General features: G+C 41.7%; 2 protein-coding genes across 2 annotated transcripts; one reads left to right on the top strand and one right to left on the bottom strand.

Moving 5' to 3' along the window:
• Positions 1–1,643: 1,643 nt before the first annotated feature.
• LOC100840410 (peroxidase 5) lies at positions 1,644–3,222 on the top strand. Its single transcript, XM_014898594.2, has 3 exons — positions 1,644–2,142; positions 2,273–2,704; positions 2,798–3,222. The coding sequence occupies exons 1-3, from the start codon at positions 1,825–1,827 to the stop codon at positions 3,167–3,169; spliced, it is 1,122 nt and encodes a 373-aa protein (XP_014754080.2). The 5' UTR covers positions 1,644–1,824; the 3' UTR covers positions 3,170–3,222.
• A 3,160-nt stretch (positions 3,223–6,382) lies between these two features.
• LOC100840108 (cytadherence high molecular weight protein 2) lies at positions 6,383–15,400 on the bottom strand. Its single transcript, XM_003566467.4, has 18 exons — positions 15,023–15,400; positions 13,854–14,060; positions 13,602–13,697; positions 13,385–13,437; positions 12,747–12,843; positions 11,927–12,000; positions 11,468–11,579; positions 10,414–10,524; positions 9,786–9,862; positions 9,521–9,587; positions 8,982–9,047; positions 8,313–8,420; positions 8,032–8,162; positions 7,822–7,888; positions 7,664–7,731; positions 7,477–7,570; positions 7,147–7,217; positions 6,383–7,046 (listed from the first exon to the last, which is right to left on the bottom strand). Exons 1-18 carry the CDS (start codon positions 15,164–15,166, stop codon positions 6,710–6,712), a joined length of 1,980 nt encoding a protein of 659 aa, XP_003566515.1. The 5' UTR covers positions 15,167–15,400; the 3' UTR covers positions 6,383–6,709.
• Between the last annotated feature and the right edge of the window lie 658 nt (positions 15,401–16,058).

Genomic DNA, 16,058 nt, shown 5'->3' with positions numbered 1-16,058 from the left:
TGTAATTTTTGGGGATGGAAAAGATACGGTTGAGGATTCTGCTCACTTCATTACCAGCTACTCGAAGGCAATGGAGTGTTTAAAGGGTACTGACGAAGGCATCCTAAGTTGTCTTGATAGTTCCACGGTCACTGAGATGGTCTGCCCCCAGGCCTCAAAGCCGATTCAGAACACCATCTGCAGGTCTCCTCCTGCTCCAGTGTCGTGGGATCCTCCAGGCCAGGGATGGATGAAAATGAACGTTGATGCGAGCTTTGTCCTGCAAACCAGTGAGGCTTGGTGGGGAGCAGTTTTGAGATCACCCTCTGGGTCGATTATCAGGTCGGCGTGGGGGAGAATTGGCTGGTGTGATTCTGCCATTGAAGCGGAAGCTAGAGCTGCGAAGAACGGCATTGCTATCCTCTGTGAAGACCACCGCGCCAAGCTTCACCTAGAATCTGACTGCACTGCGTTAATCTCGGGGCTGTGCAACGACACTGAAGATCGTTCGGGCATCTGCTTCATGCTGTCCGACATTAAGGCTTTGCTCCAAAATTTCGATGACCACTGTTGCTCCTGGATAAGTCGGACGGCTAATGTGATGGCCCATAACTTAGCCCAGCATGCACGGACTAGTGTGTCAGCGGGCTCTCTGTTTGAGGCCTTGCCATGGCCTGATGACCCCGTTTTGGGACCCCACTGTAATCGTTCGACCGTTTTGAATTAATGGAAAGTGTTTTCCTTAAAAAAAAAACAAATAACCATTTCCACAACACGTTTCCCTCACAATGACTAATTAATTCACGCAAGTGATCATGACATGCTCTGATTTTCACAATCTTAACAAAGCATTACATATTCAAGGAAGTAAACAACTTAGAAGGAGCTTACGCGGAAGATCTGATCCGTGGACGTACATCCATCTATACAACCAGCCGGGTAGTACTGTTAGAAAAATAATCACGCATCAGTCTCAGCAAAAGGCTTTGAATAAAAACCTCAGTAACCTCATATCTACTCCCTCGTTCCGAATTAACTGCCGTGGATTTATATAAGAATCTATATACTATGCAAATCCACGTCAGTTAATTTTGTGCAACGAAAAATGATGGGGTGTCCGATGTAATTAATGTAAATGATGAAATATCAAGTAACCCCTATGGTTAAACTCCATGAAAATCATATATAGAACTTCCACACAAAAAAGCATACCTTGAATAGCGACTCTTCACTTTTGGCACTATTTATTTATAAATTTATCTTTTCAATTCCTCCCAAACACAATTGAATTTTAGTTTGAAATTTTACGCGTATTATAGAACATCATTTCCCCAAAACATGCTACTCCTATTTTTAGAAGTTTTGGAAAGTTCTACACTGTTTTTTTTATAGAGTTTTCGTCGGATACGCCATGCACATTGTTTGTCCAAATCAGACCAAACTATTATTATTATTTTATTTTTGAAACTTGTAAGTGTGATTCTAGGCACGTACAAGTCCACGAGATCATCTATACATGTATTTACTGACCCTCAAATAAAACCAAGTATATAGATATATGAAGACCCACATGTATGTAAGTTAAGTCCTGCTGGCAACTACTACCAGAATAGTATAAATTAAGATGCAGAAATGGGTATGCATATGCACATTAAATTTCGGAAGTAAGCTACTTCAAACTCAAAGGTTAACTGACCAAGCAACCAAGGAAGAAGAACAGCATAGTTTTCTTTTTTGAGAGGGGAACAGTTATATACATTTCTTTTTTGAGAGGGGAACAGTTGTACTTTCAGCAGAGAAGAAATAGACAACTAAATTAAAACTGCATTCCCTTGCAACGAGCCAATGACCCAACCGACCCAAAGACCTATAAAACCACCCGTGTTAGTGTACCCAGACGGACATACACGCTCCAAAGCAGCAGGAGCAACGGTGCAGCTAGCCACCATGAAGCGCTTCTCCAGCTTGGCCTCGGCGCTCGCCGTCGTGACCCTGGCAGCCTGGACCGCCGCCGTGGGCGCCTGCATCGACGTCGGCTTCTACGACCAGACCTGCCCATCGGCCGAGGCCCTGGTGCAGCAGACCGTCGCCGCCGCCTTCGTCAATGACTCCGGCGTTGCTCCGGCCCTCATCCGCCTCCACTTCCACGACTGCTTCGTCAAAGTGAGCCACCACACGCATGCTCCCTGCCCGAGTTTTATGATATTGTAAAAGCTCAAACTGATTAGGATAGGACAACATGCAATTCATTTATACTTACAGCTGACATGCATGGCTACCCGTTGGCATGCAGGGGTGCGACGGGTCGGTGCTGATCGACTCGACGCCGGGGAACAGGGCGGAGAAGGACTCGGCGGCCAACAACCCAAGCCTCCGCTTCTTCGACGTGGTGGACCGTGCCAAGGCGGCCGTGGAGGCGGCGTGCCCTGGTGTGGTCTCCTGCGCCGACGTCCTGGCCTTCGCAGCGCGGGACAGTGTCGTGCTCTCCGGCGGCCTCGGCTACCAGGTGCCCTCGGGCCGCCGCGACGGCCAGGTCTCCACGGAGCAGAATGCCGACGATAACCTCCCCGGCCCGACCTCCACCGCCTCCCAGCTTGCCACCGGCTTCGCCCGCAAGAACCTCACCCTCGACGACATCGTCATTCTCTCCGGCGCCCACACCATCGGCGTCTCCCACTGCAGCAGCTTCACCGACCGCCTCTACAATTTCAACTCATCCGACAAAGTAATAATATAATCATTCAACAACAAAACACATAATCCAAAAGAGATATACTATATTATCATCATAATACACGAATTGATTCCTTATTTTCAGATTGATCCGGCGCTGAGCAAGGCGTACGCGTTCCTGCTGAAGGGCATCTGCCCGCCGAACAGCAACCAGACGTTCCCGACGATGACGACGCTGATGGACCTGATGACGCCGGTGAGGTTCGACAACAAATACTACCTGGGGCTCGTCAACAACCTGGGCCTCTTCGAGTCTGATGCGGCGCTGCTGACCAACACCACCATGAGAGCACTGGTGGACTCCTTCGTGAGCAGCGAGGCTGCGTTCAAGACGGCTTTCGCACGGTCCATGATCAAGCTGGGCCAGATTGAGGTGCTCTCCAGGTCGCAGGGCGAGATCAGGCGCAACTGCAGGGTCATCAACCCTACCACCACCCAGCTGGTGGCTGCGAGCTGATCTGTTGTCAGTACATGTGTGTGTGTGTGTGATGTGATGTCAGTGTGATGCGATAAATAATCTGGTTTGTTAAGTTCCATAAATTAATAATGTTGATGTGCTGTTTTATCTGTCATCAGTACATTTTGTGAGCCTGTTTGCAAGAGAAGTAAATGAGCCGGCAGCCCGGCAGTGCCAAATGTTCAATTCCTCTGCAAATTAAGCGTGTGGCCGTGTGCATTTCTCTACCCAAACGTATGTTTTAGCCCTAATTAAAGCGGTGAGATCAATGAGGATACGATCATCAGCAGCACCCTTACTTTAATTCAATCTATTTGACTCAATTTGCTGACAAGTACTCGACTCGACACCAGTTTTGTTGAGAACCAAATTCAACTACTGTCTTCTTTAAAGTATGCTAATGGTATGTCCTAAATATTACGTTGTCTAATAATTGTTGCACTGAGCCACTGACAGAATTTTGTCACTTCTGGTACAAGAAATCTCTGTTTTTTCCCCATGAAAATAACATTACTTTAAATAAAGGTTTCCAGGGCTACAGATTAGTTAGTCAGGAAGTTGACTGAACTGCAGTTTCTTGCAAACAGCAAGGTGAAATTGTTTAATTTCCTTTGTACATGAATCATCATCCTACTTCATACGACTTGGTTGGCTGACATCACATCTCACGACCACTGAAATCAACCTTGCTGAACATCGTGGTGTTTTTCTTGCACTATTTAGTCACTAACAAAAAAGTCTTTGGTCTTAGTTCAATGTTAACCATACCGATTAAGATAGAAGTGAGATGGTCAAACAAGTGTCTTCAATTCACTTCTCACTGCAATATATATTGCATAAAGAACATTGGCCTGACAGGGTAAGTTTCTAGCGGTTCCCAATCCGTTCTGATGAGGATTGGTTTTCTGCTACGGAATAGTCCAGTAGTCCACCATGCTACACCAATTGCAATGTTGTCATCAATCACTACTGTAGATTTATGAAACTTGGGCTTAGCCCTAATCAATGCAAACAAGCTTATCAGTTTCTGTCAAGAAATTCCAGGTCTGCGCATATTCACTATCGGTTAGTTAGACCGTCACTCTCAGAGGTAGAAAGAACTGAATAATGTCAATTCTGACAGCGCCTGTTTAAGGTTATCTTGCTTGCATCTTATCTATTAATTGAGTGTGTGGACACATGTGAGCCTAGATCTTGACTGTATGTTTTTTTGCCTTGTCATTGAAAGGGTTTTGTGGAATAACTAACAAATGATATATCTGTGCGCTCTCCCTCTATGTCTTAGCTTACTTCTGTGCAAAGTTATTACGGTGCGTTGACCAAAAATGTCAAGTCCTGGAAGGAACATTGAGGAGAGCGCGTAGCCATTGCTCATGTAATCTACAACTATAGTATATACACAGGAAGTTAACCGACCTGCTGATGCCGAACCTGCTGCGGCATGACGCGGCGGCGACGCGACCATGCGAGGCTTAACTTGCCTGCCTGGACATTTCGTCGAGCACCTCGCGCGCGTCTCGCCTCGTCCAGGACCTGCTCCATGGCCATTTCGTCGAACGTAGCGCGCCGGAGGGTACCGCCCGAGGACATTTCGTCGAGAACCTTGTGCCGTTCTACATGCGCGGGCGGAAGTGGTGGACGGCTGGCCGCGCAGCCGCCCGAGGACGAAGGCGCCGTCATTCAGTCGAGCGGTGTCTCCTACGTTAAGAAGGTTTCGAGGTTTCTCGGCGTGGCCTTCTAGCAGTGGTCTTTGCACGGTTATCGTTTAAGGTCAATCGAACCTTTTATATTAAAAAAATATTTTATTAAATATTCCAGCATTACATTAAGAACGTGTTTTCAGATAACTCTCCGCTTTCTTTCACCCGTACGAGTCGATGGCGAGTCGCGCTCTGCTATTGAAATCCCGTCTAGTGTTGTTGATTTAAGATGGGAAGTCATCGGGACCAACATCCAAGTTTTTGTCGAGCCAGCGTAAAGCCCTCAACGGCTCAACCTATGTTTGAGGCTGTCACTCCAAACTTCCAAAATGGATACATTACACTAGCACGATACCTTGTGCAATGTCACGGACTAAAAATGATAGTACGTACAGTACATAATTGAAAAAAGAGTGAAATGCACGACATGTGGTAAAAGCATCGATTTGGTGTCATCTAAGTCCTAATAGTATGAAAATACAGATCTGAATTCTACAAGTATTTTAAATGTGCCAACGACGGTCCTAAGCACATACCTGCTCAGGTGCCCCGTTGACCGGCGCTGACCGGCCACGTAGGATTACGTAAGTATATTCGGATATGCAATTTGCCCCCTAGAAATGTCCCGACCCCAAATCGCGGCCCTCTCTCTTCTTTCTCGCATGAGCGCCTCCTCTTCTAGTTCTGGCGAGCTTTTCTCGCATCCCTGACTAGGCCCCAGCCTCGTGATTCCCTCTCATCCGGACCGCACACGCTCGAGCGCCATGCGAGCATCTTCTTCCCGAGCTCTAGCCAGTCGCCGCTGGGCTCAAAGCAACGGAGGAAGAAGATGAGGGGAAAATGCTTTATATGGAGGGAGGGGGGTTATTGCAAAAAATTCCCAACCACTTCACGTGGGAGTCTTGCCGCCAAAACCTATGCTGATAATATGGCGTTGATCAACTCCGCGGTGCTTAGGACTGCCGATGACACACTTAAAATACTTTTATGACCTAAAATTACATTTTCATACTATTATGACACCACACCAATGCTTTAGGATCTGCAATGGATTTAACTCTTGAAGAAAGTTGTACTCCAATTGGATCATTATCATTTATGATTTTAGATCATTTAATTCATATTTGTTCTTCTTTCACTAATTTGGCAAATCAACAAACAGTGGGTCTAAACGTACAATGGACCCCAACGTACAGTGGGTCTAAGAGTACAGACAAAGGGACGGGCCTGCTTCTCTTTGACATAACCGAGCCCTGTGACCAATCATCTTTGACTTAAATCGCAGGACTCCCTTTGCCCCTCTTGACGAGGTTCGTCAGAAGAAGAAAAAAGAGTACGAACATACAAAACAGAAGAGTTTATACTTCCCGGTTCAAACTATTATTGTACTTCCCGGTTCAAACGATGAAGCACAATATGCATTCAATTTGAAACGCACTAGATGAGTTCGCCAACAAAAACGGAGAGCAGAGTACGCCACGGGCTCATGGCATGAAAGTGCTGTCAAGCAAAATTTACTGAAGTCCCAATGTGTGTATTGAAGATGCAATAGTCTGTCAAGACTCAAGAGGCTTGCGAGCCTTACAAATAGTTCTGTTCAGTAATCAGTACACATGTAAGACAACATGGTCATGGCAAGAACAAACAAATAGCAAATGCCTTGCCAAGGTCACAGGTCGATCTGAATATCCGCAGACAGTAACCGCATAATCGAACAACCAATTTATATATATACATCCAACTGTGCACATTTGTTGGGGTACACCAGAAGTGGAGCCATACATGTCAGTGCGGCCAAACTGAATCTAGTAGAGTTTTGTTGTTTGATACCGACAGCATGTCAGCTCTCCTCTTCGAGCTCATCAAACTCCCATCCGCTGATCTCCTCGCCGGAGTAATCTTTGCTGTCCTTCCCAAAGTCTGCTCCCAGGTTTGCAAGTTCAGCATCAGGATCCAGCTGATGCTCGGGCTTCATGGGAGATTTCGGAGAGTCAATGTGCGCAGCTTTAGGGGTAGCAGGCGCTTGAATAGGCGAAGGGCTCAAGTCAGATCTTTCCTCAGGTAGTGCCTTCGATCTGTGATCTTCTATGCTCAGGGTCGGCCTTTCTATAGATTCAAATGCCTCCCTCATCTTCTCGATCTCGTCAATTAGGTTCTTCACCACTGGGTCATCTCTCCTGAATAAATACGTGAAGTTCAGTCTTCCAACTCCATTGAGTAAGATCACATGGATACAAATTTGAAAATAATTCATGATGAGAGAATAGCCAAAAATACCTTGAATTAGCCCCATGCTCAGAATAGAACAACTTCTTTATGTGATCAGCGATGCTGAAAGCAACAATGATCTGAAAATATCGTCACCACCATCAGTCAGTTACATCTATATTTTGTACGAGACATTGAATAGGTTTAGAAGCTGTCAAACTAAATAAAAATATGGAATAATTGATTTGACTAATGATCATATCATTATGGAGCATGCTTCAAGTATACTTCAGAGTATCATGTAAAAGAGATGTGAAAGAACGTGCAGATCAACTTGTAAAAGAAAAACAGCACTTGGAATTTGAAAAGCAAGCTGAAGCTAAAGTTGCCGAGTGAAACCTTCTTTTCAGTTTCCAAATATTCCTCCTCAAGGGATTTACGTGGGTTCGTCTTCTTGGATGCTTCATCGTCTTCATTTTCTGTTGCCTCTTCCCTACAAGAGAAGTCCAGAATTTAATTACAAAGCCAATCGGACAGCTTCAGTACAAGGAGAAATATATAATAGAAAGAGACTACAGTGACGCACCTTGAGTTCAAGACTGCCAAATTATCCACATATGTTTGAATGCTTTCAATTGACGGGCTTAGGACTTCCTGATAAATACAAAATTCATAGATTGGGACATCACGAAATGGAGACGTACATCCTAGTGGATGGATGCTACGAAACAAGAACAGCCTTACCTTGAAGGCTGAAAGGTGATGTTTGGTCAACTTCAGGAAATCGTTCACACATCTCTCCAACTCATCACTGCAAAGGCCATAACATATTACAGAGGTAAAACAGGTAGCACCTAAATTTATCCAAGAATAGATTGTATACAGGTGGTTTCTAACTAAACCTTTACATGATAAGAGAAGAAGAATCAGGGTACAGCAACAAGTGCTACATACCTTGTTTTCTTTTCCTTCTTTTCATTGTACGAGGACTGGAGCTGCCAGGTGTCCTCAAGGAAACTAATCCAGGTCTTGACTACATTGGCTTCCACATTGCATGTGGCAATGGATTTCGAGAGGTCATCCTCCTAAGTTGGTGCCAAAAGAAAAAGAATCAAGCACCATCTTGGGTAACCAATATATCTTTAAGAAATTAAAGATGGTTAACAGTATGATGAAAAAGTTGTTGAATGTCAAAAAAGAAGCTCAATCCCCCACAAACAGGAAAGTATCAGCACCTTCGTTTTTAAACTAAATATGATCTGATTATTCGCTTCGTCAAATTGGTCTCTCTCTTCCCTTGTTGTCTTGAGCCGTGCAGCAGCAGCATTTATTGATATATTGACCTGCAAATGAGAAGTATCATCACAAGAGAACATAATTCAAAAAACTGAAGATGGTGTGGGGGTACTAAAATCTCAAATTTCACAGTGTGTCTGTTATAGAGAAAACGACACAGAAACGTCTCCAGATTCATGCTTTAATTCGAAATGGACATTAATGCTTAATGGTGGATACTAACTGAACTTCCTGTCTAAAATGGGGGCTAATGCAGTTTCTCGTGTCTTACTTTTTCCAGACGAATTCCTCCGATGAGAACAAGGCGACTAACGGTTTTTTTTTTCCTTTTTTAGGTGTCACCGGGTCAGATATACCAGGGTACCTTAACTCTATTGCATCTTGTATTCTTGCATACTGGAAAATGATCTTGTCACGGGCCTCATTAGCCACAGTTTAAGCTTACCAATGAATATTTATAATCCAACTTCAAACAAGGTTGTACATACCAAAATATATGTATAAGATCAGAATTCAGATTAGATACACAAGGAGTGCACATGATTAAAATTTGATATGCTCCATCAAAATGTATCTTCTAGGAATCTTAAATCAAGGGGGGAACGTACCTTTTTCAACTGAGCCTCAAGCTCATCTCTTTGCTTCTCCAGTTCAGTCATCTCAGCAAGCAATCCCTTTATCAGGAAATAAGAAGAAAAGAAGGTAAGGAGGCCACATTTCATTACAACCATAAGCAGGGTAGAAGACATAAAGAAGAACTTAATCATATGCATACGTGTTTTGTAGCATATCTGCAAACATGATCCTATGTTCTGAGGACACCGCCCCCAACACACACACACACATGCTAAACATGGGTAACCAACATGCAACTTTTAGGAAATAAGAAGCTATAAACAAAAGTGTACGGACGCATGTTATTGGACATAACTACAGGATTTAGCAGATGGAAACTGACAGGCTGACCCTGTTTGGGACACAGGAAGTCTGTAGGGACTACAGAGGAAGGCAAACATTCAGATCGTTGGATGTGGAATCCAAATGAGAGCAAGTTCCAAATAGGAACACGATTATATTGATTCGTGGAATTAAAGTCCCAAAAATGCACCAATGTATTTCACTCATGCATACAATATAGTAAACTTACGTTTTCGGCCGCATTCACTTCGTTCTCCTTTTTAACACGAAAATTCAGAGCATCTTCTTTCTGACGCCTGGTATAAGATCAAAAGTAAATACCTGACCTAAAAGTTGCTGGTACTATATTTTGATCATTTTATACGTGCAAGGATAAATGAGTCTGAAAAATTATATGCAAAAGAAAATGAGCCACAGATGGTCTCAAAAAATAACGAAGCCACAGAAAGATACAACTTCATGACAAAGCAACAAAAATGAGAACCAAAGAGTACCTGTGGTCTATAATACGCTGTTCTGCTTTGGAGGATGAACTAGCAAGGGAATCTGCCAGGACCTTTAGTTTATCAACCTGCAAGCATTTGTGAAGATTGTGAGTATTCCAAACCACATATTTGCAGGTCTAAACATAATTAATGATGAGATTACTAAAACAACTATTTGAAGCACAAATCCTACTTCACGGACTTTCTCGGGATATAACTATATCATATCATTGTTTTTTAAGTGTGTCAACCATCACATGAAAAGTAGAACCAGCAAAAGCAAGAAATGAATCAGCATGAAAATTCATACGCCTATGATTACAGATCTTATACGGTGATTCAAATTCCAGGATTCCAAAGAAGTAATAATCCAAGCAGATGAATGGAGATGTATGTATGACAGTAGGAAACTATCAAAGCAGAACTTTACCGTTGAAGAAAGGAGCTGCTATTACAACGTCGGCAATTGCAAACAAAGATAACTAGAGAATGTTTGTAATTCGTCCAACATTGATGCTTGGCTAGGATTGCTAACCTAAAATTACACTCTAGTGGGACTAACCAAATAACAGCAAGGAATGTAAGGCAACATAATTCAATGTCAAACAAAGGTCATAAACATAAAACATGAGCATGCCTTCTGAGAATGCAGCTCCATGGAGTCCCCATGAGTAATTGACTTCTTCTTCAGTAGAAGTTCTTCCACTCTAGAGCAAAAGCGGACTTCAGTAAGTGCTTCTTTTAAAGCCTGGGGGAAAACAAAAAACAGTTACCTTCTTTGAAAAACACTTGAAATTTAGAAACATCACCCAAACAAGAACACAAAGATCAACAAAAATTGATCAGTCAAGAGTAAATAGATAAATATGCATGTACAGTAAGGACGGAATATACAAATTACCATAATCATAGAGTTAATCCTATTAGTTTTCAGGTAGGACATTTCTCATATGCATAAGAATGTATATCTAAATTGGCAACGTAGCAGGTGAAAATCTCTAACCAGTGAAAACTTGAAAACTTTCAAGCCCAACCATTAGATATCAAATAAATGGATCAGATGAAAGGGGGAACTCTAATCACTTAAACACATTTTATAAATAAATAAATAACAAACGACTAGAGGTCTATTTTTTTCATAAAACACATTTAAGTGGTTAGAGTTTCCACCTTTCATCTAATCTATTTATTTAAGATCTAATGGCTAGGATTGCAAGTTTTCACTGGATAGCACCTGATACATTCCCATCTAAATCCGACTAAAACGCTCCTCCTTTTCGAAATAAAATGTTTTGCAGTTGTGAAGGCAAACTTTCCTAACTTTGGACGTATACATACATAGCTATTTAGACTGATCATGTGAGATCATACCATTTTTGTGTTCATTTTGCAGCATGACACCATTATTTTTATGCCAACACATTATTGTTAAATAATTAAACATGACGACCAAACTTACATAAGAGAGATCATGAAAAAATCGAGAACAAAATATACTTTTGAACAGAGAGACAAGTACCGGGCCATAGATTTATAGAGCTAAACACACCATTTAGAAACTTTCAAGCCAGATAAGGAACTGTCAATGCAGAACCTCTTCTCACGTCTAGCCACGGAGCAATGTAATAACCGTGGTAAATGAAAAAAAAGGAAGCAAGCACAAACTCATAATATATATGGCTAAGTAACACCTCAATATTGGCAACAACAATCTTCTCTGATGCTTTGTCTTGATCTTCGGTTGACCGAGATTTTTCCTTCTCGTCTAGTTTTCTCCACAACTCAAGTGTTTCAGCATCTATCCTGAAATTAATTATGGAGTGCAACTAAGAAGCTAATATAGCCTGAAACCCATTAAATAAAAGCACCACATATCTCTATAAGTATTTGAGGATCTTGGTGTTGCAGGAATGCACAAATATTTCTAATGTTGATCCACAGTATTTGATGTTCCCAAAATTCTGTAGAGGTCTTCACACAAGCTTTAGTTTGTAGCTTGTAATCAGAAAAGTAAAATTCGAACATCATTTGACAGATGTTTTTGTTCTGTGTTAAGCTACAAACTAAAATGTCTGATAATTGAAAAGAAATTCGAGAGGCAACATACACTCAAAATAACAGACAACTAATCAGCAGATTAAGTAATTCACCTCATAATATCAGCGTTTCTCTTTAGTCCTGAAATCACATTCCGCGTATATTCAAGTAGCTCTTCACGCTTCACCTGTTCACACAGATCGAATGGATTGTTGGACACTTTTCAATTACAAAATTTAGTAATGTGTGCATCACATTCAGTTTTTCAGAAATATATGAGAATACGCACATCAGCAAATGTTGCCATAAATAAGACTTCGAGCAAAAAGCTACCTCTTTTTGCTTAAGAAAAGGTTTCTTAGGTTTCTGCAGTTCAACGAAACCAAATACTGCATAAGCCCTTCCCCAGTGTTGAAGCAAGGAGTAAGAACAGTCAGAGTGTGGAGCCCAATTAAAAGAATTTAGCATGGTACTATATGTTCATCTGAATTTCTTCATCAAATCAAAGTTGATTTGAAGTATCTAGAAGAATCTATTGAAGGTAATGTGCATGTATCCATGTGTATGCTGACAGTAAGCAACATAAAAAATTGGTTCATTTCTTAAATAAAATTAGGAAGCAGTTTTGAAGGAGAAAATAGTGCCACGTGGGCACTTCACTTACAAATTTCAACCATTTCAACAGAAAAATAGTAGCAGATGGTGCTAGATCCAATAGGCCTAGCCAGAAGAGAAAACCTTCATCTATTTGTTGTGACCAATTACACTAAAGTTCTCTTTAGGGCAAACTTAAACTATACAAGTAACAGAACAACCAAGGAAGTAAGGAATTAGTATCAGATACCATTTATGCTGAGAAACCTATAACACACATAGCATAAAATTGATGTGGTTTTCAGAAATAAATACGATTAAAAGCAACGACGAACTTACCAAGACTTCATCTTTGTAATTTGAGAAGGCCTTGGCCAAGTCTTGCACATTGTCCATGATTGCCTTGTTGACTTCTTTCCCACCAGTGAGACACAGGCTGCAAAAAACAGCATTAGTTGCAACAGTAAGTTTATTATTATACTCAGTAAAACATTAACTAATAGGAGAGAAGTCAATAAAGATAACATGAATTGTGACATAGCTGAGATTGTATGGTTTCTCAGAAAAAAAAAATCCACAATAAATTACTAATGAATATTTTAGTAACTAACAGTTAAGAGCATTCAAGTGTCTGTGGAAAGCTAACAACATAAGGAACACATAATGTTATATCTGATTGGTAAAACCAATTGCAAAAGAAGTGCTGTTTATCAGAAGCAGCTAGTTGCTAACAGTATGCATATGTGAACTTCTGTTTTATTCCTTTCCGTAAGATCTAATCGAAAATAGTAAAGTTGAGTTAGTTAGATATGGTAAAGTCAAAAGTCAGTGAAGGAAGTAACAGTGTTGAACCTTGTATTAGCAATTCACTTAATAATATTGATAAATTCGGTCTGTAGGCTGGGAAAAGTTTAATAATATTGAAAAAACATCAAAAGAAAGAAAAGATATCGCAGGTTATTTTAGAAGCAACTCACCCAAAAATTTCCAAGAGAAGTGAAACTTCTTCCTCAGATGGAGCTTCAAGAATCTGTTTATAGAAAAGATTAGTACTCTTTAGCATTAATCTGTCTAAGAAAAAACAATAACATTCTAGTATTGGAACTTGAAAGTATGGACTGGTTTCGGAATGAAAAAAAGACTGAAATAGATAATTAATTATGTGTCCAGGGCAGCACGGCTGGGCAAACTCACCATGGATTGTGAAATGTCTTCGAGTGCCTGGCTGTACAGGAACACGTCACGGAAGTTCATAGGTGCTCCTTCGATATCAGGATCATAAAACAAAGTCTGCTCCCAACAATTCAGTTTACAGAAATATATGAACTCAGTGAAGTCTAAAATATAACCAAGGTATGTGCAAAACAATAATAGAAGACTTAACTAAAATCAATGTCTTCTCAAATAACTAGATGAAACCAACAAAGATGAAACACACAATCTCACCAGTGGTTGTTTTAAAGTATCCAATTCACCAACAGAATCATGATCTTCGGAATCCTTCAAATCTGAACCAGCAAGTTCAGCTTCAATGTCTTGTAATGCTCCCAACCAACGTCTCAACAATTCAACTCTTTCACTGCCACGGCATGAAACTGCTGCCTCTTCCAAGCGTGCTACTGTTTTCTTGAAACTTTTGTAGTTTTGTGTGCCCTGTAGATCACACAGTAACAGACACGTCTTAGATAAAACAACAGAAAGCAGATGCAAACTTGCAACCTGACCAGTGACCGCTATTCTTCACATCCAAAACATGAGTAAGAATCCAACCCTTAATCTGTTTACTTGTGTAACAAAACCACTTCATAGTATCTAGATAACTTCCTGAGAAATCAACTCTTTCAACACAGACAATGTGAGCTAATTCCAAAGTCACTTCATTTGTAATGGTAAAGAAACAGATTGACATGGACATTACGACTGTAAAAATGGAAACTTCCTTGATTCCTTCCATACTTGTATTTGATTTGCCACTGTGACCACTAACCACATCAAGCCTAGAAAACACAAATAGGGTTTTGTTTTGATGAACTGATCCGTCGTGAGAGCATAGCATCATGATTATGGCGGAATGGCCCCATCCCTTACTTTCAACTAGCCATGTGCTCATGAGGTATGAAGTGGCGATGTATCTCAGTATTTCATTTCTCAAATAAAAAAACATTAGGTTTGTAGTTAAGATGTATCACTTCGTCAAACCAAACAAATCACAAGCATATGGACAAGACAACCACCGTGTTCAAAATGCCACTAAGGAAACATGAACGATCTAAGAATGAGATGTTTCTTGTGTGTGAATGGATTCAAAAGGACACTTCAGCAGCACACAAGCAAAAACTCGTCAAAGCAATACTCGCACTGACAAGCTCTTCTCAGTCCTCCAATTCGAGGCCAAAACAAGCTAGGGCACTAACCACACTAGTCGCACGGCACAAATTAAAGCTTGGATTCCTAACAAGTGCACTGAGCTCATCACATTGACGTGCCGATGCAACGAATTAACCTCAGTCAAACAATCCCCACCCCACTTCACGCTGCCGAATTTGGATTCGGGAAGCCAAAGAGGAGGATGCCCTGTCGAAGGAGGGCAAGGAAGGGTCGGCGAGCTCACTCACCCCGCGGTCGTGGAGGATGTCGGAGACGGCCTGCCCGGCGTGGTGGGCGACGGCGTCAGCGTACCCCTTGACGGCGCGCGCGACGCCGCTGCGGCCGCCGGCCTCCACCGCCCGGCTCACCGCGCTGCGTAGCCACGACGACATCTCCGTCCCCTTTCCTGTCCTCCAGCGGGGAAGCTAGGGCTAAGGGCTTTGGGCTTCGAATGGCACGGGCGCCGACAACGAGGGCGGCGGCGACGACTTCAACTGAAGTGAAGACCACGGCGGCGAGAGAGAGGGAGAGGTGGTAGCGACGTGCTCTTTGGATTTGGGTTTTGGACTTTCCGAGTCTTCTTCCCGTGGTTTGCTCCGGGGCTCTCTCTCTCCCACTCCCAGTGACGCCAGCCAGCTGCTTATGCTTAACACTTTCCTTGGTAAAACTTTGTGAAAAAAGAATCGCACATGCAAGAACTTCTGCTTTCGTTCTTGAATATAAGATGTTTTAGTCTGTCCTAACTTAAACTTCTTCACTTTTGACCAAATTTATATAAAAAATCAGTATCATTGTATTACTATCTTTGTTCGTAAATAAAAGATGTCATAGTTTTATCCTAGGTCAAACTTCTTATAGCTTGATCAAGTTTTGCAGAGAATTGTAGCGATGTCTACGGTATCAAACAATGAAACAAGTATATTATGAAGATATATATCTTGATGGATTTAATAAAATAATTTGATGTTGATTGATATTTTATAACTTGATGAAACTTTAAGAATTTGACTTAGTACGAAACTAGAACATCTTGTATTTTATGTATTTATGAACGAAACGAAAAAATACTCCATCCGTCACAAAATATAAGTGACGTTGATTTGTATAAAAATCTATATAAATTCATGTCACTTATTTTGAGACGGCGGTGGGATGATGGGCTAGGGTCTTCCGGTCGCTGGTCAGAAGACAACTCTACCAGCGATGTTGTGGATGTTATTTAAGGTTTATCCTTGCTTGAGACTGGGAGGACATTCGGCATTGCCTGCGTCCTACTCCTTCAGG

Source organism: Brachypodium distachyon, chromosome 2 (genome assembly GCF_000005505.3).
Source record: "Brachypodium distachyon strain Bd21 chromosome 2, Brachypodium_distachyon_v3.0, whole genome shotgun sequence".
NCBI lineage: Eukaryota > Viridiplantae > Streptophyta > Magnoliopsida > Poales > Poaceae > Brachypodium > Brachypodium distachyon.
Note: the sequence above shows the minus strand (reverse complement) of the source record. Positions and strands in the feature narration are given on the sequence as shown.